Genomic DNA, 25,154 nt, shown 5'->3' with positions numbered 1-25,154 from the left:
TAAAGGCACAGAAGTCCTGTCCTCTATTGAGTCTGGCAACCCTACCTGTAGAACAGCTTAGTCCTTACTTTGTATATGCATATTCACTTGCTCCACCATGTAACCTGTCATGCAAAGACTGTAGATCTTTCTAGGTAAGAGGAGAACGATTGACAGAGCAGGATCCAGATCTGACCCTACAGTCTGCATTTTCTATTTCAACCGGCTCAGTCATTACAAAGGAGAGCAGATGGATTCCAACCACTTTTTGAAAGTCCCTCAGATGTAAGTGCTTGCACCACCACCACCACCCACCTCCTAGAGGAATGAAAAATGTGGTGTTGTCCCACAGGAAGCAGGAGGAGAGGGTCAGCAACAGAACCAAGGTTGACTCCAGAAGGTAGGACAACCAGGCAGAGGCCTGGGATCCACAAGTGAAAGGGATTACTTTAGGTAAATGTGGTTAGCTTCATCCACATAAGCAAAATGCTGAACCGTAGAGGGAGTGTGATGGTCTCCAAGGACCAGAAAAGTCCAAGGACCAGAAAAATCTGGTTCCAGTTTTTACAGGACCAGAGAGGAAGAGAATATAGGAGCCCTATGCATCTTACCTTACTAAAGTGGGCAACTTGGAAATAGTTGGAACCTTCAGGCACCCTCTCAGGTGTTTAGTATTTCTTTGGGATTGGATGGTGAGCGTGCCAGCATTGTAATAATATTCATTATGGATGGAGCTGCTCCTTCAGGCATATCCCCTCCTGCTGCCAGTTGGAAAAGGAAATTCCTGCCCCCCCCCCCCCCGCAGCTCCCCAGGTAAGCTTTCATTAAACATGGAAAGTACTGCTGCTGCTTGGGCCCAGCTAGTGGCAACATGAATTGATTATGTCAGCTCTGACTAATGAAGCCGGAAGCTGATAAAACGACTATTACATTGGCTCAGCATTATTAGACTCATTGCTAATTATGTCGATGCAACAGCAGTACTAGCGTTAGAAACAACCATCGAAATAAAGCGGAGTTGTACTCATGAATCTTATTGATGGGGAATTTATGAAGGATTACAGCGAGCCAAAAAAGAAAACCAACCAAAACATTCATACGTATGGAAGGGACACTTTTAATTGATGTGTAGGAGATGAGATTTTGGCACTTGTGACATTGGCTTCCAGTGTGTTCCCAAGCACAATTTGAAGCACTGGTGCTTTCTTTTCGAGCCCCTGGTAAATGTTTATGGGACTGCACCCTGAATTAGTTCATCTTAAAGATGTCCCATGGAACTGAAAACAGGAAACCACATAAATTTCCAAACCTATAGAAAAACGTTACATCTCTTCCCCAGAATGCTTGCACAACCCTAATATCACTGCCACCTGCCCCACCCTCTGTCAGGGCCTGGGTGGACACAGAGGAGAGGTAGCTGAACACAGATGAGTGGGCACTGGAAGAAGGAGGGTTGGAGACTGACTTGGAAGATAAGATTGGTTATCTGGGTGAACCTGTAACAGGTTTGAAAAGCATCGCCTGAGCTCTGCGAGTGAGGCTTTCTCCCGATTGAAGTGCAGAGTGTTTGAGGACTGGGACATTCGCAGGGAATCCAAAGTGCTTGTTTAAAAAGCTATTGTACTACCAACCTTACTATATGCTTGTGAAACATGGACCACTTATAAATGCCATCTCCAACTCCTCGAAAGATTCCATCAACGGTGTCTCCGAAAATTTTTACACATCACTTGGGAAGACAGGCGAACTAATATCAGTGTACTGGAAGAAGCAAAGATCACCAGTGTCGAAGCAATGATTTTTCAACATCAACTTCGTTGGACTGGTCATGTTGTGCGGATGCCTGATGATCATCTTCCAAAGCAACTACTCTATTCCGAACCTAAAAATGGAAAGCGTAATGCTGGTGGTCAACAAAAGAGGTTTAAAGACTGTCTCAAGGCAAATCTAAAAAAAAAAAAGTAGTATAAACACTGACAACTGGGAAACACTGACCTGGGAGCACTCCTGTTGGAGAACAGCCTTTACCAAAGGTGTCATGGGCTTTGAAGAAACTCGATCTCAGGACGCAAGGAAGAAACGTGCTAAGAGGAAGGCACGCTTGGCAAATCCACACCATGATCAACTCCCGCCTGGAAACCAATGTCCCCACTGTGGAAGGACGTGTGGATCCAGAATTGGCCTCCCCAGTCACTTACAGACCCATTGTTAAAACCATGTTCATGGAAGACAATCTTACTCGGCTACAAGTGATCGCAGAGGGAGGAGGAGGAGTAGTAGGAGAAGGAGGAGGAGGACTTGGAAAATAAGATTGGTGATCTGGGTGAACCTGTAACAGGTTTGAAAAGCACAACCGAAAGGCCAAGGGGTCAAATGCAAGAGTTACCTTCTAAGTCCTACCCACAAGGCTGGACTGGAGGCACTGCAAACTGGTTCAGAATATTACCATGATAGGTAAAGGTAAAGGGACCCCTGACCATTAGGTCCAGTCGTGACCGACTCTGGGGTTGCGCGCTCATCTCGCATTATTGGCCAAGGGAGCCGGCGTACAGCTTCCAGATCATGTGGCCAGCATGACAAAGCCGCTTCTGGCAAACCAGAGCAGCACACGGAAACGCCGTTTACCTTCCCGCTATAGCGGTTCCTATTCATCTACTTGCATTTTGAGATGCTTTCGAACTGCTAGGTTGGCAGGAGCTGGGACCAAACAACGGGAGCTCACCCCGTCACAGGGATTCGAACCGCCGACCTTCTGATCAGCAAGCCCTAGGCTCAGTGGTTTAACCACAGCGCCACCTGGGTCCCTTATTACCATGATGGATGGTATTAAAAGCCACTGAGAGGCACAGCAGAAGCAGCACACTCCCATCTAGCTCCCTGTGAGGATAATCTAGTAACTAGGGCAACCAAGGCTTGAAGCTATATCCTGATGGGCCCAGATAAACAGCTCCACCCACACATTCTTAGCACTGCCACCACACACAAAAAACACCTTACCCAAAAATGAAATGTATGACATTGGCCAGAAATTATCCAATACAGTGGTACCTCCAGTTGTGGACAGGATCCATTCCAGAGCTACGGTCGGATCCTGAAATTTCCATAACTGGAGGGGCCACTTCTGCCCATGCGTGTGCAGCAAAAACCTGGATATATACTTCCGGGTTTGTCGCTTTCATACCCTGAAGTTTACGTAAGCAGAGGGATACGTAAGCGGAGGTACAACTGTATATCAATGTCCATTTCTAAAGAGCCTATTTACTGTACCACAGAACAAGATAAACAAAATAAATGTTTAATATTAGAAACCAAAGCCAAAAAAAAACAAAACGGTTTTTTGCTTTTTTAAGAAGCCTACTTGGATGCTTTTCTCAGGTTCGGTACTGGCTATTTCTGATCCTTCAAGCCAATGTTGTGTTTTGAGGAGTCACTGCTCTTTCTTCACCAGTGTTGACACTCTTTGCCCTGAGAGCATTTGAGATCTGCCAGAATGCATCTAGCACTGAGAACAGAAATTGGAAACCTCGTAAAACGAGCTGCTGCCCTTCTGAGTTATTTGCTTGCACAAGTTGCCAGAGATGAACTGTGTGTGCTCGTGTGTGTGTGTGTGTGTGCTCACACTTTTGAGAGCACCACATACAGGCTGTGGCTTCATGCCTTCCACCTTTTCTTCCTCCTCCCTACATGCGGGGAAGGTTTTGTTTTATTTTTACAACCACACCAGCGCTTGTGGGTGTTGCTGAAGGACCTGGTATATATATATCCATTCTTCTTTCAAATGAAGAAGCTAGGATTGCTCAAATATAGGAGTTCAACGGATTTGTAGATCTTGCACTTTCTCTTCTGCCTTCTCTCCTTGGTGGTGCAGAGAAAATGAAGAAAGTTATCAAGGTTTTCCAGATGGTTAAAAAATCTTCAAGGAGGAGGAGGAGATGGAAAGAGGATTTCAGGGTGGAGGAGGAGATGGAAAGCCAGGGATCCTGTAACCACCACATTGGCTTATGCAATCTGCATCTCTGTATAAGGGGTAAGAAGACTGTGTGAATGAGATTGCTATGTGCCAGAAGCTGAGGGGAGGAAAGGAGGGACTAAGGATTGTTCAGTAGCCAGATGATCATCTTTGCTATCTATGCTTTCTAGGGCCATTCATACAGACATTGCTTAAATCCAGCTTTGCAGTTTGATTTTGGGTTACAATACATTTCCCATCTCTGTAATTTGAATGTGAAAATGTCAGTCTGGTTCAATCATTCAAAACATGTTCAGGGAACAAATTTGGGTGGGAGGAGCATTGTGTTGGCTCATTCTGTCTAGGAATTGGCGAACCTGTTGATTTCCAGTTTCTCCCAGTTTCTTTTTCCCAATCTTAAATTCAGTTCGCCACAGTTTCTGAATTTTTCTTCAGGTTCTCATGAAAATTCACCACCAGTGAATATTTCTCCTAATAGATTAAAATTTACATGCAATTTTGTATGCACTTTCCCCCCTGCAATTTTGCCTAAGATTCTAATATAATCTATTTTTGTAGAGCTTTTTTTATACTAATATGTGGATTTGTGCATACTTTTCTTTGGTACCTGCCATCTTCGTTCCCATTACTTGGTTGGAGAATTGCATCTCAAAACGTGTACAGTTTTGAAGAACAAATGCTTTTCATTTCACATACTGTTTCAGGCAGTGTGAATTAGGGAGGTGTGCCTTTAAATGTGAACTAATCAAATTTGTATCCCATCTTTAATTACTTTCCCAGCCTATGCACATTCACTCAACAGAGACCACACCTAAAAAAATAAATAATAACAACAACAAAAGAACAGAGCCCACAGCTGTACAGTTGTAAGCACAACAGGCTCTGCTCACACCACCAAAACCCTTTTCATGCATCCGCTTAAATGTTTCTACTGGTGAATGTGCTTTGCGAAACAGAAAAAAATAGAACTGAGCCTAAAGTATCCATGCAGTGCTAGCTCCAAGTTATTGTTTTTTTGTGGGGTGGGGGTCCCCGGGTGAGATGTTGTCAGTGGGACCCCCTTTCTGAGTGTGCCCATTTCTTTCTTGTCTAATGTCACTGCACTCCATTCACTTGCCGTGTCTCTCTGTGCCCAATCCACACAACCACCCAGAAAGGAAGTGCAAGGTGACAAGACAGTGCTGCTTGCATCTTTTCAATGATTTTGTGCTTAAAGGGGGCGAGTTAACACATGGCAACCACAAAGAAGAGGAAGAGGAGCACTAGGCTCTGGTGATCAGCAGTGGATCCCTGACAGGAGTACAAGCACTGGCAGATGTCTGAAAATGCCGACCCCTGACGCTGACCCTGCTTCCATGTATGGCTTCTGTTTTGTTGCAGAGTACAACCATGCATTTTGTGGCAATTGTTGTTGAGACATGTGAATGCTAGAAGCTTTTGGAGTTGGCAATTTGTGAGTTGGCAACAAGCCAAGTTAAACAGAGTGCTTGAGAAAGTCTGCTTGGAGACAGGGAAGCATAGCAACAGGTGGTGATTGGCTAAGCTCTCCCTTATAAGCAGTATGACACAGCAGTTTGGTGTTGGAGTGTAGAGTTTGGAGAAGGAGTCTGTGTATATTCTGCGTGTATATATTAAAAGTTAACTAAAATCAAGTTACTGTTGAGCAAGTTCTGTTCCTGGTCGTCGTCCTGGGATTCACTGACTTGGCAGCTGGTAGTAGAGAGTTACGGTTTGAATCCATCAACAATTGTTATGCTGGGGACATTTGCCCATGCTTGTTTGTAATCTGAATGGAGCAGCCGTCACTGCCATCATGTGAGTGCAGCATGCCTTGTGCTCGTTTCTGATTTATTTGGACTCCTTGTGCCGATGTTCACTGACATAGTAATGTCATGGGTCACCAGGCAACATCACACCATCTTCTATGTCTTACCTGATTGGTTGCATGGATCTATGAGACTCCATGTAAGGGAGGAAATTGATTGTGGCAGGAAATGTGATTTAAAACTGATACCATGTGATGTCAAGGAAAAGGACGAAATCTGATTAAAGACCACAAAAAACCCCTATTCAAATGAAAAACAGTTGTTGTTGTTGTTGTTTCCTAAAGGGATGGCATATATGGCCCAAAAAAGGTAAGCTCTTTGAATAACTTAAAGATCAAGAGCTATGGCGAAATGTCCATTCTCTTTGATGGGAACAATCTATACCATTAAATGAATGTTTTCCCTAAATTACATTTTGAGTGATAAATATACCCATCCATGTTCGACCCATTACTCTAGTAAATGTGGGTATTAGATTTCATATGGGCCCAAAAAACTCCTAGCGAGGCCAAAAACGTATGATATAAAGAAAGTGAGATCCATTTGTTTGGGACATGGTGCAAACATTGGCATGTTAGTAGTAGTAGTAGTAGTAGTAGTAGTAGTAGTAGTAGTAGTAGTAGTTCCTTTATTGAATATGAGAAAATGCAAGGAGATAATAGACCAGTTCCAGGCCATTGCAGATCTGTTTGGCTCTTTTAGTGATGTGATAGGTGCACACATTGAATCTCTTTTCTTTAATCTGTCTCTTCCTGCTGTGACCAAGTATTTTGAATATGCTTTGGATGTGCTAGTGCAATTAAGCTCTCTGGGGAAGGGATGTGAGAGGGTCTGTGGTTACTAGGGGAAAGGGTGGCTGATGTTTTTGAGCTCAGAATACAGTATGTTTTTATTCTGTATATTGTTTGTGTTTGATCTGAAACTCATTAAAATATATTTATTCAACTCCCCCCCCCAGTACCCAATAAAAAAGCAAAACCAGGAGGCATTGGGGTGCCAAATATATCCAAAAGTGACTCGTTAGGTGGAGTGGAGCCACTACACTAGCTTTCCAGCCGGTAGGTCACTGTTGCTTACTGATAGGAAGAGGGGTGAGGTGGTAGATATGGTATGGTATAAGCACACTGGCAGAGCTAATCCAGTGCTCCTTGACAGTATGTTTGCATCCCTGCCACCTCACCCTTCCCCTTCTCCCTTCTGGTAAGCAACAACAACCCTCATATCAGAAAGTTAGCGTACTGGCTCCACCCCATCTGCTGAGTCACTTCTGCTATTACCAAGCTGCAAGAATGGCGTTTATGAAAGGATGGCAGTACCCAGATGACACAATAGGAGTAGACGCTGAAATGGTGAATGAGCACCTTAAAAGTATGTTATGGTTTAAAGAAGCAAACTGGATGGAAGCAGTTGAAAATCGCCATCAGTACAAGCATCCCTGGAGGTTTCGTATTAAATCAAAGGAAAGCTATATCCATGACTATCATCCCCAATCTCCCCTTTTTAATAATGCATTTTTATCTTATGCCTCTGGGGTGACTGGTGACTTATCTATATGGCACTCATTGTGTCTGGATTCTATCAACAGTTTAATGAATTGCTGGGATATTATGACGGCTGAAGAAGTGGCGGAGGCATTGCATGACATGGCCATTTTTATTTCAGTACTTTCCAGCAAGAAGAGCAATAAGTGCTCTGATTAGAAAATATGGAGAAATTGTAAAAGAAAACAAGCACAAGAAATTTCTCCAGTCCACCAGCTTTTAAAATATAGGCCAGAATCCAATGAAGTACTTCCACTAGTGCAAGGATATTGGTTTTTGCAACAGAAACTGCCCTCTCTTGCCTCTTCCCATGTGCCCTCCCCAAATTTGCTGTGGAGGAAACTTAGAGAAGATTGGGACAAGCACATAGGGAGTGTGGAAGGGTGGGAAGTTCCATCGCACAGCCAAAAGTCTTGCATGAGCAAAACTATGCAAAACCTCACAAGCAGAATTTATTCATCGATTTTGTAGTTGTCCAGTAATTAAAACATTATTATTAGGATACTAAAACAAATGGGGCTCAGGGTAGGCATTGCTGTCTGCAAGTTTTACTTCCCACAGTGAGTCCCAAGATGCCATGGCTGTTGTGGAGTCAACCCTATTAATTATTGTTGTTATGTATTTATTTATACCTTGGCAGGACTTAAGGTAGCTTACAGCTAAAAACAAGAACCACCAAAAACAGAAAAATAAATAATTAAAATACAATTAAACATTGATAGAATTAAAACTATCAACTACATATGTTAAGGGACATAACCTGAATGTTGTACTTCAGTTAGGGTGGAAGAGTGGGGTGGGAGTGAGAAAAATGTTTAGACAACTGCAGCCTCTAAAGCAGGCATCCCCAAACTGCAGGCCTCCAGATGTTTTGGCCTACAACTCCCATGATCCCTAGCTAACAGGACCAGTGGTCAGGGATGACGGGAATTGTAGTCCAAAACAGTTTGAGGATGCCTGCTCTAAAGCATGATGGATAAAAACCAAGGAGACAAAGGAAGACAGGCTGCTTTAGGATGCAGTGTGCAGCACATGCAACTCTGTCCTTATTCCACCACCTCCCTGCATCCAGTAGCAAGCAGTGTGGTGGGGCAGAGGTGCTTTCCTTACCTCCCAACAGTGGAGTCATTGCTGCTTACAGGGAAGGGACAAGGCAGTGGTGAGGTTGGTCTGGTGCAAACTCAACAGTAGAGCTAATCTGGTGCTTCTGCTGGTGTGTTTGCACTATACTGCCCTCTCCACTGGCTACCACTCTCCCTCCTGGTAAACAGCAGCAGCAACTGTGCCAGGAGGTCAGGTAACCATCTCCACCCCTCCATGGAGTCTGTATCCCAGGACTGGCAAGACAGATCCACAGTGCAATCCTATGCAGTCTGAAGTCCCTTTGAGATCAATTAGACTTGCTTCACTGGGAGAGCAGGGGGAGTTAGCAAACAGGTCTGTCTGCAGCTTTTCCTTCTTCCATTCAGCAAGGATATTAGTGGGTCAGGCAAAATTTAGCTACAGACACAATGCAGAGGAAATTGCAACTGTTCCTGATATGTAGGTCATTGCTCCTTTCAGCATTCACATTTAATGACGTGCTTTGTAAAGCTTTATATACTACGGTAGCTTATTTCCACACACGCCCCTTATAATGCAGGGAATGTCTTCATGCAGATCTTCCCTATGTACCCGTTATCTACATAATTAGCTCTGGCCATATTTATGGCCCTGGAATCTTATAATACTCGGGAATGTGCACATACTAATGCACATTGTTGCACAATATCCGTTTTGACACCAGGCAATATGGTTGCCTTCATTTCATGGGGAAGCAACGGAGGCATAGAGACGATAGAAATTGTTGATATGGATATTGTCAGGCAAATGTGGGGCTGCTGTCAGGAGTCCTGTAGATCAGACACTCTCTGCTTGCTCCTTCTGCAAGTGGGGCTGCGGGTGAGAGAAGAGACCTATAAGCAGTTTCATGTGCAAGAGCTAGGCAGTGATTCATAATCCTCCTGGCCTGGAAATCCAGGTGTTGAAGGGCCAAGCTAGTACCAATGGCTGATGTATAGCCTGCTTCGTGTGCTGTCTCCCTTCAGTCTAAACAGTGTCTTGCTTCTGAGGGAGGCCACCAGACAGGTCTTCCCTCTTTGCTACTGCCCTTTCACCTGCCTGCAGCCAACTGTCACAATGGATTCACTCACTCTTGAGCCTGAGCAACTGAGGTATATGAGCTTCTGGATGCCTCACCTTCTCTCCTCTCCCCCCAAGTGCTGAACATACAGATACTAGGTTGAATCCAGACTAAGTTACTTGCACTTAGTTCCCATGGAAATCCATGGGACTTGTGCCATGACTGAATCTGCATTGACACCATACATCTAAAGCACTATAACCCCACTTTAAACAGTTGTGGCTTCCACCAAAGAATTATTGGAGCTGTAATTTGTCACGGGTGCCGAGAGTTATTAGGAGACACCCTGCTTCCCTCGCAGAGCTACAATTCTCAGAGTGGTTTGACAATCAATCCCTCGTCACAGGGAACTCTGGGAATTGTAGTTCTGTGAGGGGAATAAGAGTCTCTTAACAACTCTCATCTCAGTGCACAAACAACAACTCCCATAATTCTTTGGGAGAAGCCATGTCATCATGCTTGAAATGTGTAGTGTCAATGTGGCCTATCTTGTTGCACTGATTTCAATGAGACCTCAGTTCAATGTATGATGGATCCAATCAATTATCAACTTGAAGAATATTGCACAGGCAACTTAACATCTGTATATCCTAATTTGGAGTGTTCCAGTCTATATGACTGCAAGACCACATGCACAATAACCAGAGACCTCCAGCTGACCAAGGACAAATGTGTTGGCCGGATCTTAACCCCACAGTTCCTGGTGGATCTTGCTATAGAATTCTCTAAAATGCTAATAAGCTTTCATGAGGATTTCTTTTAAAAATGCAAATTGTTGCAGAAATGTATAGAACTGAATTTATGATTGGGAAACTAAGAAACTGAGAGAAATTTAATTGACAGATCCTTCTATCCCCACAAAGCACTTAGCTGTGATGAGGTTTGGCAGCCAGAGTTTCTATAAGCAACTGTATAAAAAAATATTTAAAACAACAAACAACTGCCTTATTAATCATGCATCTTTTGTCAATTAATTAAACCGATATATCAATTCCAAGCTGCAACTAGAGATAGGTTTATGTCTGTCTCCAGACTTTGCTGGAATTTTGCACATATTTATCACTAACGCCATTCCATCCTGTTTCCACATTAATCTGCAGGGGGGCTTTTTAAATACACACACACACACACACACACACACACACAAACACACAATCTTATTTATATACATACTTAAATATGTATTTCATCACAAAATGTTATTTAGATGTTATTTAGATACACATTTCTGAACGTGTTTTATCCTAAAATACACTTCTTCTTTTTACATATTTTAGTCCTATCTTGAGGGAAGAACCGTATCACAAAATTCAGAGTGGTGCAAAATCCAAAGGATAATTACATCCCCAAACCATGTATTCGTTTGAGAGGTGTGAATCAGTTCACTGTGGCCCAAACAACATTTTCCTCCATCCCTAGCTTTCAGCCCTATTTATTATTGGCCTGGCTGCTGAAATATGAACTATCTATACAAATTTTGAATTGGTGACCATGCATCATATTCTTCCATAAGATACTTCTGCTGAAGCCCTTGGTTACACCACAAATGCCCGCTTCTTCTCATTTCAGTCCATCTCTGATATATTCATGGTTCCTTTGGCCGTGGTAATTGTCTACAGGCAAGAAGAGGGTGGTAGTCTCTATGCCTCACCCCCCCCGACCCCTCAAGATGCTTCAAACAACCAGGGAGAACTCTGGAGGGGTTGTGGAGGTATTTATTTTTTAAAGTGAGCTAAGGAGTGATTTCATGCACCCTGCTGCTTCCCAGATTATGAAAATGATAAAGAGGAAATGCCGGGTAGGCAGCAGCTAAAGCACACATGGGAAGAGAACAGCAGCATCCATGCCTTTGCATTCATGGGGCAGAGTTATTGTAGCCAGCTGAATCTGGGAAATAAAATGTAAATCAATGCAAAAATGTATTTCGCAGCCCAGAGGCCTGGTGGTGTGAAAAGATAAGGTTGCATTTCCCCATTGTTTGCATAATAGAGGTGCCTCTTCGGCATCTGCCTGGCAGATAGCTTGCAAGCATTTAAATATTACTTTTTTATTTTTTAAAAAAAAGCATATAGGGAAGGATAATGTTTTGCTGCAGATTAGCATGGCATCTACATAAATGTCAGTTCTCCAGTGTTTCTGCCTTCATATAGTTTCTTCAGGAGCAACACACACACACACACAAAACTAAATTTAATTGAATGGGTACAGTTTGGGAGGGAATAGTGCATAAGGAAGTGAAAGTCAGGTCAGGACATGATGAAACCCTATTCATACAGCCAAGCAAACTGGGTGTAGTGATGCCCCCCACCCTCCACAAATGGGCTCTTCTAGAATTATGATAAATTAGGGAAGTGGCCATAACTCAGAGCACAGGCTTCACATGCAAAAGGTTCTAGATTCGGTCTTTGGCATCTCCAGTTAATGGTGGGGGAGATCAACATCTGAACATCTGTAAAGGCACTGCCATTCAACTTGGACTGGTCTTGTTCAACCCGGTGCTGTTCAGATGTTTTGGACTACAACTTTCATCGGCCCCAATAGCCAGGGATGACAGAAACGTAGGAAGACAGACCATTGGTCCATTTAGCCCAGTATAGTCTACACTGACTGGTAGCAGCTTTCCAGGGTTTCAGGTAGGGTTCCTCTGTCCCAGCCCTAACTGGAGATGCTGGGGATTGAACCAGGGACCCTACTGCAAACAAAGCAGATGTTTTACCACTGAGCTAAGGTCCTTCCCCAACTTCTAATGATTGGAGCTGCAATCAAAAATATAAAGTTTAGGGAAAACTATCCCTAGATGCAAATAATACTGCCCTGGGTGGACCAGTGAACTGATTTGGTACAAGACAGCTTCCTGTATTTACATAGAATCAGAGCTGGAAGGCACCCTGAGGATCATCTAGTCCAACCCTTTGCAATGCAGGGATATGCAGCTGGGATCAAACCTGCAACCTTGGCGTTATCAGTACCACACTCTAACCAACGGAGCTGTCCACTTTCTGTTTTATTTTCAGTGCCTTTTGCAAGAATCCCTCACCATGAATCTGCTTTTTCTACTGCTGTGGTGATGACAGTTTCAGTGAGTGTTCAGCTATTTTTCCAAGATCTCTTTCCTGGATAATCATAGCCAGATAAAAGACACCATCAGCTTATATGTGAAGTTAAGATATGTATTTTTGTCCCAAAGCGTATCTCTTTGTAATCCAATCTCCCCATTCCACCCCCCACCACCTTTCTCCATTACTCCATTTGGAGAGATCTTTCACAGAGTGTCTGTGAATTTTCCATCACTATATTGTTATAAACTTGGGGGTTGAATTGGATGACCTCGGGGTCCCTTCCAACTTGCTGTGTGTGTGATTCTCAAATTGAGGTCTAGCCAAGAGCCTGCTAAAGTGGTCCAACCAATTGGAAAGTTGGTTGCACTAATGGGTGTAGCAAGTACCTCCTTTGTTGGGGAGGTTGGCTGATTGCTACCAACAGCAGACCTTTTGAATTTGAGTTACTAGGAAATGTTTACAGCACAGACTGAGAAAGGACAACCAGAGAGCTGAGTTTGGGTCTTGAAAAAGCACCTTGGGATCCTAGCTGTCTCCCTAAGCTCTGAGCAGTGAATTTGGGGGGTCTCTTGGTTTGTTTAGCTATACCTTTATCTACATGCAATCTGTGTATTTGTAAATAAATGCAAATATTGCAAAAAATAATAATACTGCAAGCCTCATTTGATCTCTTTCCAAGGAAGAACCAACCCCCAGTAAGAACGTTGCCCCTGGAACTTATCCCCACTTGGATAAGTGGCATGGGTGCTGTAATATAGTTCTAAAATAAATTCCTTGTGTGCAGATAACCTAAGAGTTCAAATTAAATGGTGGTGGGGTGGAGGTAGGAGTGTGCCTCTGGCATTAAGGGGGAAAACATTTGCAGGAAAATATTGGAGCAACCTCCTGCCCTCCCCATCCCCACAAAATAAACTTTAGATGCATTTAACATGTCTAGGTTGGCTCTAATTTTCCTGGAACACTAGTTAGGCTGACAGGTCTGTAAGATATGCAATCTCCCCTGGATTTCTCTTCCCCCCCCCCTTTAAAGCCACTTTCTGGTAGGATGCTCTTCTGACCGTAAGAGCTGTCCAGCAGTGGAACGGACTACCTTGGAAGGTGGTAGGGTTTCCTTCATTAGACGTTTTAAAACAGAGGTTGGATGGCCATCTGCCAGGGAGCCTTTAGTAGTGATTCCTGCATTGCATATTACCCTTTGGGTCCCTTCCATCTCTATGATTCTATCACCCTATAGTCTGGTTGAGCAAATGGATTGCAGCTCCTACAGTGTTAACCAAAGCCTTGCAATCCATTTCAGACCCCTGCTACCTATAGCAAGGGAAATTAGCTGTTCTAGCAGGTTGTTCCATTGGCTGCTTTTTTATGTGCCTGCTTGTGGGTCTTTCAGTCAGTTTCTTCCAATAAAACATTCTGTGTGGCTAATTACTCTTGAGTTTTGCCCCTGGGTGATTCAAGATGTTCTGACCTACTTCTTACATTGCATAAGCCTAACTACTGCTAGTTTAAGTGTGATGCTTGACAACTATCATGTATTTAAAAGGTGGACGTCAGCGGGGGAAGGAAAGACCCACTGGGGAAAAAGAGGGTGCAGTGTGTTCCTATTCCAGTTCCAGTTTCCTTGTTTTCAGGTCTTCCCATCTTAAGTTATAAACATGGTGTAGATATTGGCAGTTAAGAATTGACTTAAAACTGGTCAACACATTCCTCCTTGGCTGATGAATGGAGGAGGCATAGCAGCCTGAAGGAACCTGGACATTTGCTGGAATCCATCTGCCTCAAGAGACTATGGAAGAGTGTGCTATTGGGGATAAACTCAAATCATTGAATAGTTGTGGCTGTAGAGACCAATATGGGAGATATGTTTTATTGCAGCTAGGGCAGATGCACCATGTCTGTCTATGCTCCTCCGAGTGGTCATTTCTCCTCTGGTCACTGCTGTGGATACATGACTTGACTGTCTGTCTCCAGGTACTGCAGTCGTCTGCAAGGGATTCCCATATGGTGGGGTTAATATTTCCATCCTTCATGTCATGTTTGCAGACATCTTTATAATTTAGAGTTGGTCTGCCAACAGGCTTCATGCCTGAAGCCAGCTCCCCGTAGAGCACATCCTTGGGGAATCTGCTATCTTTCATTCTGTGTACATGACCAAACCAGCATGGACGTCACTGAGACAGAAGTGAGAACATGCTGGGAAAGTGGGCTTGGGAGAGAACAGCTTTGTTTGAGACTCTGTCCTGCCATATGATGCCCAAAATCTTCCTGATGCAGCGCATATGGGAGCATTGAGGTGCCAGGACCCATTTAAATGGAGGCACGAGCCAGAGAGCTTTCTCTCGGCTCGCTTCCTCAATCTCCCGCACTCCCTCCTTATTTTGAATGTTTTTTCATTGGCCTTGCTATGGACCTCGGTTGGTCGCCATTGAGGGGCCTGGTAGGAATTTTCCACTTGGCAAAATTGGCATGGATTATTGCCAGTGGTTTTTGCCTACCTCGTAGCAATCATCACAACTTTGTAAGGTTTTGCGGTTAGGCATTGTTTGACCTTATGATGGGGGAGGTGAGGTGTGGCCATCACCTGCCCCTCCAAGCTTAAGGGTATTCTGTTAAAGGAATCCAGGGGTGTGGATCTTGTCCAAAATCCGGGGCAGGGCTAGGGCCATGACACGACCCCATTGGGAACCCCTGGGGGAGCTCGAGTTGGTCTGCATCGACGGGGCTCCCACTTCCGGTGGTTTACCCTTACCAGACTCCCTGCACAATGGGCAGGAGTCAGATATAGTCGGTCCAGTCAATACCACTCACATTCTATAATCAATAAGTTGTGGCCAAAATTTGCCCAATAACATTAACCTAATATCTGTGTCCTGGTTGTTTATTCTTCAACGAGGTGGTGGTTGTGAGGTCTCGACACACAACTCACTTCCATAAAGCAACATGCAAGCCTGATAGACCTTCATATTGGTATTGGACGTTAGCTGCCTTGACAATATTCTTGTCCAGTTCAGTGTCAATTGAGAGTTATTGTGGAGCCCAGATGGACAAAATTGTCTACCACCTCAAGTGTGTGATCACACATGGAGTGCTGGTGATGTCCTGACCCAGGATGTTGGTTTTCATCACGCTGGTGGTGAGGTGAAACTCCTTGTAGGCTTGGGCCAAATGGTTGATGAGTCTCTATAAATCCTCAGAGTGCTCTGTCAAGGCTGCATCATCTACAAACAACATCTCACGGATAATGACTCACCCCACTTTTTTTCTTGGCATAGAGGTGTGCCAGGATGAACAGACCCCTGTCACTCCTTGAGTGGAAGTACAAATCATCTTCAGTTGAACTGAAGGCATATGAGAAGGATATGCCAAAGAGAGTTGGGGCGAGAACAGAGCCCTGTTTCACACCACTCTTTATAGGGAAGGCACCTGAGGATGAACCATCATACTGGACAGTGTCATGCAAGTTCTGATGGAAAGACACAATCATATTGTGGAGTTTAAGTGGGCATTCTGTCTTGCTGAGCAGTGTGAAGAATCGCTTTTGGCTGACTAGGTCGAAGGCCTTCATTGGGTCTATGAATGCAATGTACATGGGGCATCTCTGTTCTCAACATTTATCCTGGAGCAGGTGCAATGAGAAAATCATGTTGACTATGGACCTCTGAGTTCTAAAGCTGCATTGTGACTTGGGATAAATCGTCTCAGCAAGTGACTACAATCTGTTGAGAACTACACGGGCAAAGGTTTTCCCCACAGTACTCAGCAGGGAGATCCCACTGTAGTTGTTACAGTCATGGCGGTCACCTTTGTTCTTGTAGAGGGTCGCAATGATGGAGTCGTGCATGTCTTGTGGCATGAATCCTGTTTCCCAACATTGCAAGAGAATGTGATGGAGGTGCATCATGAGGGAAGAGCTGAGGCTAGCTTTCAGCACTTCTGTTGGAATTATGTCCTTCCCTGGGGATTTCTCAAATGCCTGAGAGTTGATAGCATTCTTCAGCTCATCAGGGGAGTGAGGAACACCCAGCTCTTTAAAGACAGGCAGAGTCAGTAGCAATTTTGCTAGACAAAGTCCTGCTCTGGGTCAATATCCCTCCTACATCTTCTGCTTAAGACTGATGCAAAGAATAGATTTAACTTCATACTTTTTGTCATTTGTTTGTTTGTTTGTTTGAAGCATACTGACCCTGCTCTTGTTGTTGTTTAGTCGTTTAGTCGTGTCCGACTCTTCGTGACCCCATGGACCATAGCACGCCAGGCACTCCTGTCTTGCACTGCCTCCCGCAGTTTGGTCAAACTCATGTTCGTAGCTTCGAGAACACTGTCCAACCATCTTGTCCTCTGTCGTCCCCTTCTCCTAGTGCCCTCAATCTTTCCCAACATCAGGGTCTTTTCCAAGGATTCTTCTCTTCTCATGAGGTGGCCAAAGTATTGGAGCCTCAGCTTCACGATCTGTCCTTCCAGGGAGCACTCAGGGCTGATTTCCTTAAGAATGGATAGGTTTGATCTTCTTGCAGTCCATGGGACTCTCAAGAGTCTCCTCCAGCACCATAATTCAAAAGCATCAATTCTTCGGCGATCAGCCTTCTTTATGGTCCAGCTCTCAGCTGGACCATAAAGAGCTGGACCCTGCTCTACAGCCATCCATCTAAAGGTCCCATTGCCACCAGGTTTGTGTTCCTGCTTCTGATATACTTAGAGCAACACAACTACAGATAGCTCCTCTGGCTCTCTTTTTTCTCACTGTCCCACTACCAGCAAATGTCCCCAGAAGAATTAGGGAAGAGTCTAAAAGAAAGCCAGAAAGGTAAATGAGCAACTTTGAGCAACACTTCCTGTTCTCATTTCTCAGTGAAATTTTATGCTTTAAAAAATTGACAGGTGAGATTTAATGCCTTGCCTTGGTTCTTCCCTCTGTTTAGATCACATTTGTCTTTTTGGGTTGTGGCTGATTACAGGAAAGTTGATAGCTTTGCTTCAGACTATAAATCAAGACTTTGGGGGGAAAAGATAGGTTCTTTTGTTCTAAGCCAGCCTGCCATTTAAAATTGTGTGCATCATTCTGTAAACAATCATCCATAAGTTGTCAACTATGTGACCGATACATAATAGCATCAATCTTAATTGGTTGTCTTTTCTGCCATAAGCTCTCAAGAGTCGTTCGTAAAATGGTAGGGTAGGTCTTCCCCAACAATTGACCCATGACTGTCCCCTCGCATATGGGCTCTCACTTATACTTGACTCCTGCTCCTCACTCTCTTATCAAAATGTTGAAATAAACATTTATTTCAGCAGCCTTTTAAACTGAACTCTGATTTTATAATTTCAACACATTTTTAGTCATTCTGTGTTGGATGTCTTGTACGCTGCTTAGAGACGACTGGGGCTAAGCGGTATGCAAACTGTTGAAATGAAAAACAAAATATCTGTGCTGTGATACTGATCACCCCATCATTTGGACATGATACCACTTGCTAGTGTCCTAGCTCAATAGTCAATGAAGCTGAATGCTGGGAGATTCAGGATGGGCAAAAGAAAGTACTTCTTCACACAGCGCATAGTTAAATGATAGAATTCACTCTGCAAGAAGTAGTGATGGCCACTAATTTGGAAAGTTTTTTAAGGAGGGTGAGACAAACCCATGGAGGATAAAGCTATCAGTGACAACTAGCCACAACAGTGTTGTTCTGCCTCTACTGTTGGAGGCTGTATGCTTCTGAATACCAGTTGCTGGAAACTGGTGGAGAGAGAGAGAGATCCTGCATTCAGATCCTGCTTCCATGCTTCCAATAGGCATCTCATTGGCCACTGTGAGAACCGGATATTGGACTAGTTGGGGCATTGGCCTGATCCACAAGGGGTTTCTTATGTTGCTAATAAGGGCTTGAACAAGAAAGGAAGATAGGCAAAAAAATGCAGGGGTAGAAAATATGGCTAGATTCCCTAAGTATAAAAAAATATGAATCCTTTTATTTGGCTGCAGTGGTCCTGATGCTTAAGTATGGGTCTCTTGCTCTGTCCTCCAGGCCTGGAGGGGAAAGAAGGAAGATCCTTCTTTCAGTGTCCCGAAGATGAAGGGTTGCCATAAAACTGAGTTTGGAAAGATTGTGCCAAATGGGTTTTATCGAATTGTGTCCTTCCACTGATTGAACATTATTTCATGCAGTGGGAGCTTCCAAGAACATAAAAGGGAGAGAAGATGATTGGCACACATTTCCCATTTCCCTAGAAACCCTCTGTGCCACCTCCCATGCTTTCTGAAAAGGTGCCATATCCCTATGGAGCATACTTAGGAGCAGAGGTACTTTCAGGGGCTGCTGCAGGAAGAAGGAATCCATGTAAACCGCCTCCCTCTCCTTTCTGCCCATAGAAACCACTGCTGGATCAAAGAGACTTCCAACAATTGAGGGACACAACTGCATGTAACTCAAAGATGTTCAGTCCCAAAGAGAAGCTTATTGGGGGAGGAGGCTGCAATGTTCCGCCAAAATCTTCGCTTTTTTTACACCTGTCTATTTTCTGCTGTGTAATTTTTGACTGCATCCTGCTCTAAGTGTGATTGATCCTAGCCAATCAAGGTTTCTTGTAGTGCAGTGGTCTTCAACTGGTGGGTCAGAACCCACTAGTTGGTCACAGCCTGATCTGAGTACTACCACCACGCAAAGATTAAGAAATGGGTCCCCAAATGCAGGTCTGAGTTAAAAGTGGATCCTGGGTATGAAAAGGTTGCAGAGATCTGAGGTAGTGCATGTGATCATTGTAATGTCATGTAACCGATCTGTAATATCACTGAAGGCAAACCAAGTCAATATGGAGTGAGGACAATGGTTCCTGAACAGGCAAACAATTTTGAAGCAACAAATTGTGGGAGGATTCCCCCCCCCCCCGCTGCTTTTCCCCCTTTCCATGAAATAAATTTTGTTTCAGCCCCAATTTCAGGAAATATATTGCAGCTGAGAGAGATCAAGGCAGTTCCGTTAGTGGAGCAGCTGCTAAGGGAGAGAGGAAAACTGCAAGAAAGAAAACAGATCAGAGAACCAAAGTATCCCATGAAGATAGATGCATGAAACATGGTCCCCCCCCACACACACACACTTGAATGTCTGTACTGTGAATTTTCTTTTTAAAGAGTTGGATTCATGTGTCTGTGTCACAAAATGTTAGCTGAACCAGAAAAAAGTTGGCTGTATCAGCTATTCCAAAATGATTTCCCTTGTGGCCAATGGAAAGAGAAAACATTTCCTTAACAAATCCTGGCGGTCTTTCCAAAGCCCAAACCACTTAGCTCTCCCTCTTGAGATGATTGAGCACTAGGTTATTTACAGGTCCTTGTGGGGCTGCTACTCCCATGCCCAAAGCTGCTGCTGTTGCCAAGAACAAATGGCAAGCCCGTGCTAGAGAACAGAGGGATTTGAAAGCTCACTGCCACCTGCAGAATTGGCAGCTTCTGCACAAGAGATAACAATTGTACAAACAAAGCTGTTGATCCAGCACAGGCTGTCAGATTTTGTTTTGAAAATATTCTCAAGCTTGATATTTCCTGCAGTGCAACTCTTCAGGTTGTACCCTACGTAGTGGCAGGGAATAATCATCACATGCCACCCCCAGATGAAATACAGCAAGATTTTTTTTATTGTCTTTGATTAAAGCTAGTATTTGCTAGGAGAGCCCAACAGTTTGATCCTTAGCAGTTTCCTGCTAAGGATCTCAAAACTTCCCTTTCTGATCATTACTGCTGCACCATGTTGTTGAGAATGGATTGGCGTTCTTTGCTAACCACACCACACCCCAAACCACCTTCTTCTACGTGCTCCTGAAATTGAAATTATCTCCAAAGGTAGAAAAGGGCACTTCATAAAATTCAGTAGCTTGCCACAAGAACAATATAAATCTCAATGTGAGCCAAGTATATAAATGAATAACATGCAAACCTGTGGCATACCACTTGCTTGCCAAGTGGGAAGTTTAAAAGGCTTTCCCCAGTTAAGCACAGAAGCAATTGCTTGCTTTAGTTCACTGCAGGGAACAGAGAACAAGAGCTTCAATAATACTTCAAGCAGTTTAAATGAGCACTAGGAAGCAGTGTTGTAAGACTTTCCCCGCCTTCCGCCTCCATATATATCGCAAGACAAAGGACACTTATTTTTCAATACTGCCAGTTTGCTTGGCACAGCATGGAGATAGTCCATGGCAGATGCCCCCTGAGCATGACACCTACCCAGACCAGTGAACTCATTGGTCACCTAGGCTTAATTGGCCGGGGGGGGGGCAATTCCCATTGGAAAAATAATGTGGGGATTGACTCCCCACTGTTCCCTGATAGCTGCTTTGAAGAGGAATTTAATGGAGAGTTTAAGATTTGCAATCTCTCATGTGTTTTATCATTAAAGACATAGGACATTATTCTGCACAGTGCCATTAATATCAGGTGTTTGCCCAGTATAATAGCCACTTCAAAGTAGACATGTTTTAAGAAGGATATTGACAAACTGGAATGTGTGCAGAGGAGGGCAACCAAAAGGATCAAGGGTCTGGAAACCAAGGTTGAGGGAGTTTGGTGTGTTTAGCCTGGGGGGGAAAGGAGATATTATAGCCACCTTCAAATATCTCAAGGGCTATCACATGGAAGATGGAGCAAGCTTTTTTTCTCCTGCTCTGGGGGGCGGGGGGTAGGGCTCAAAGCAATGGCTTCAAATTACAAGAAAGGAGATTCTGATTAAACATCAGGAAGAACTTTCTGACAGTAAGAGCTGTGAACTGGTCTCCCTTGGGAGGTGGTGGACTCTCTTTCCTTGGAGGCTTTTAAGCAGAAGTTGGATGGCCATCAGTCATGGATGCTTTAGCTGAGATTCCTCCATTGCAGGGGGCTGGATTAGATGACCCTTTGGGTCCCTTCCAACTCTACAGTTCTATGATTCTATGTACTGTATAGTATAAATTCAACATGCAGTTAGGCACTGTAGGAGCATCTGACTTGGAGGGGGACATATCGTCCCATTCCTTCTAAAAATAGCCAATCTGTCTGACCTAGATTATGCAAGTATAGCATATGAAACAATCTCCCTTCCATTCTTCCATTGTACTCCAGTACCAGGCTCCCGTCAGTCTTGCCTTGGAGCTTCAGAAGCAAGGGAGCTTTCAAAACACAGGGAGAAAAATATTCCATTCATAACATTTCTTTAATGTTTTAAATCAAAGAATCATGGCTTTTCTATATTTAGATGGTTCTACCAATGACAGCCTTAACTCTTCTCTACATCCAGTGGGTTAATATGGAAAGGGTTGTAGGCATATCTGACCTGATTCCATTTTTGACTCTTTAATTCCCTCACTTTCTGAAACAATACGTGAATGGAAACATAGCCATCCTTCAAAATTCACCCTTCTCTGAATTTTGCAATGCAGTTCTCTAGTAATGTGTATAGAATGCATATACAAGGCTAATGTGTGCATAAAAATGCATACATTTGTTTTATCATGTTTTTAATACAGTCGTATATTGGAAGTCAAACAGAATCCATTCCAGAAGTCTGATTGACTTCCAAAACTTTCAGAAACCAAATCACGGCTTCTGGTTGGCTGCAGGAAGCTCCAATTGGAAGCTGCAGAAGCCACATCGGACGTTCGGCTTCCAAAAACAGTTTGCAAACTGGAACAGTCACTTCCGGATTTGCGGCATTCGGGAACCAAAACATTTGAGAACTAAGCTGTTCAAAAACCAAGGTATGATTGTATTCTGTTTGGAGTCGCCCAGAGTGGCTGGGGAATAAATAATAATAATAATAATAATAATAATAATAATAATAATAATAATAATAATAAACAAATATGCATTATATTTGCAAAAATGTATATATTCACCAAAATTACATACAAAAATGTGTCTATTGAGGGAAATATCCTGAGGAATTTTCATGAGGATTAAAAACAAAAAATGGCAGAGGCTTGTGGAAATGTGGATAACTGAAGCAGAGATTGGAAAAATGAGAAACCAAAATTAAAGTTTGTCCATCCCTGTTTACAATTCTATTTAATTTGGGTTGAAGGTGACTAATTTACCTGCATGTGGTGCTGACTGTGCTATTTTTCTATTATCTTGACTGTTCAATTTCAGTAACGTTGCGTCAATAGCAGTCAGAGCAGTCTTCAATCCTGTTCAGTTTGTCACACCGACACATTCTCCCTAGATGTGAACTTGCCAGTCCACACATGCATGGAGTAATGAGCTCCTGTTTGTGAAGTAAACACCGTTCATCCCTTTACTTAATATCTTCCCCGGGCACAATTTTGCTAACATATGGCTCTGTTAATATAATCTGAAAGTGGAAAATACAAACAGGCGGCTATTAGGGATAATACATGAGGGCAGCATGACCACAGTCTAGGAAAATCGTTTGTTCTCTATTGTAGCAATGGAGGACCTCTTGCCTTGCCTTCCAAAACAAATTGGCAGTGGATGCAAGCAGCAATAATGCAAGTGGAAGATAAGGCTTGCTTCAGGAAGCTCAGCTGTTTCCTTGGAAAGAACCGCTGAGTCTTGTACATGGATTTGTGGATTGAGCAAACATACTGTACCATTTAATTATTAAAGGAGAGCAACACCAACGTCTGCCACTTTCTCAGAATAGCAGCGTGCATTTTCCAAGCTTAATCCATGGTGATACTTTCTACCTCGTAAGTTCCTTTGCCTTGCATGCAAAGGCCTTTAATATCACAACCCATGTAATGGGCTGTTTAGTGAATTGCCCTGGCAAGGGTGCCTTAGAGATGTGTGTGCTCTGATTTTGTTACACATTCAGATATCTCTCTGATGTTTAGTTTCAAAATGCCTAGACTGCCCTGCATTTGAGAAGAGATGGAGGAGTCATGGAACTTATAAAGACATGTTTAGATGACATTGGACATTTCTAGATGGGTGGTGTGCACTATATGTTTTGAAATGGTTTAAGTGAAGAAATTGAATGACTATAGTAGTAGGGACAAGGTGAAGAGAGGATTTAAAAGGATTTAAAAGTGTGACATAATTTGCACATAGCTACTTCAGAGCTTTCTGAAGAGTTTCATTCATATATCGAACGAAGATAAGTGTCCAAATAATAATGTCCAATATATATTGCTGAATATGGATTATGATCCCATTGAATTTCTCTGTGCTGTAAATGGATGTGCACATTCTTCTTTTCATTGTTACTTTACTTCCGCCACCTTGTTGGAAACATTTCAAACACCAGCCCTGATGAATGAAAATGGATCTTCTCACAAAATTGTTTTAATACACTTCATTCAATTGCTGCCCCATTGTGCGTACAAAGGCAGCTCTTTCTTTAAATGAACTATGAAAGGGATGCATATGGGCCTTGAGGCGAGGCCAATTATTGTGCCATTTCATGACAACGTTCTGGGAACTATGTGATCTCTCCTCTTTTTTTGTAGGGAATAACCTTCCAGCATGGGAAAGCATTTCTGGTATAATCGCAGGGAGCTTGTGAAATTCTAGGTCATTTTCAAGCTTTATGACATATATTCTGGGAGTTTTGATGAGAGTCTGGCCCTCTTTAGTAACTGTTGTAAAATAAAAGCGGAGTGTGAATATGTAAACAGGACACTACATTTCTTTACTTTGGAAATCATATGCAGTGCACATTGTAAAATAATTGTGAGTAATCACAGATGTCTGAATTGCAAGTTTATAAAATGTATGTATTTAATTCTGCATGGTCTTCTTAAAATTAATTAAAATATAACATTGAAGTAACGCTGAGACTGTAAACTTGGATCCGCTTACTTCTGCAAAAATCTATTGATTTCCTTTAGTAAAGCTTTAGTCTGAATAATTGTGTTTGGGAATGAGGCCTTGATCAAATAGACCATACAGCAGTCGTTTACACCCTATAACCCACAGGGGAGCATTTAGGTGTGCCTTTGATAGACATTCTTGGGAAATAAAAAAGATATAAAGGATACAGCTGAAACAACTTAGCGTGGATGCTAAGAGGGTCAGCCAGATGCTGTTTTGTGTCATGCTAAATGTAGAGCCCTTTAAAAAGAGGTGATAAAAATATAATGTAGAAGCCATAGGTCAGTGGTAGAATACATGTATTGCATGCAGAAAGCCACCTGTTCCTGGCTTCTTCAATTGACAAAACAATCTGAGAAAGCCCCTTGGTTTTAGCAGTCACAGAAAATAGTACTGAAGGAGTGGGCAGATCATATCGTCCATAGTGCAATAGAACGGTTTGAATTGTAATTAAAGGTAGAACTCAAAGTCACCCAGGACCTTTCAGCCAATGTCTCACACCTGGTCTGAAGCGTGACTTGAACTGATAGGTAATACAAGGTGCATTGGCTCCATTTTGACTGTTTGTTTGTGCTTCAAAGGCAAGGAGAAAGAAGCATATTCTGTGTTATTTATTTTTTAGGTGAATAGCCTGCCCTGTCCTGTGGGTTCGCAGCAACATTTTTTCCCCCGTACACAAACATTTCTGTGCCCTTCTCAGAAGATGCATGCTGAAACTTATCTCTCAACTGTCCCAATAAAACTCAGGCATTCCCCTTTTGTGAGCACAGTGCCCATTTTGGGTGCCACAATCTCACCCCGAAAAA

General features: G+C 43.2%; 1 protein-coding gene across 4 annotated transcripts in view; it reads left to right on the top strand.

The window, feature by feature from the left end:
- Positions 1 to 3,743: 3,743 nt before the first annotated feature.
- The window catches only part of GRIP2 (glutamate receptor interacting protein 2), a 202,295-nt gene continuing 180,884 nt past the window's right edge, over positions 3,744 to 25,154 (top strand). For 2 of the 4 annotated variants that reach the window (XR_015948463.1, XM_035106512.3), the window contains exon 1: positions 3,745 to 4,006. Coding sequence is in view for 3 of the 4 variants with exons in the window: in XM_035106512.3 (XP_034962403.3) it covers positions 3,853 to 4,006 (154 nt within the window). In the remaining variant the exon portion in view is untranslated. Of the gene's footprint in view, positions 4,007 to 25,154 lie in introns of all 4 variants that reach the window. The other 2 variants (XM_088663281.1, XM_035106510.3) reach the window with 2 other exon arrangements.

This window comes from Zootoca vivipara, chromosome 2, assembly GCF_965207765.1.
Source record: "Zootoca vivipara chromosome 2, rZooViv2.hap1.1, whole genome shotgun sequence".
Classification (NCBI taxonomy): domain Eukaryota; kingdom Metazoa; phylum Chordata; class Lepidosauria; order Squamata; family Lacertidae; genus Zootoca; species Zootoca vivipara.
This window is presented reverse-complemented; position numbering and strand designations above follow the sequence as displayed.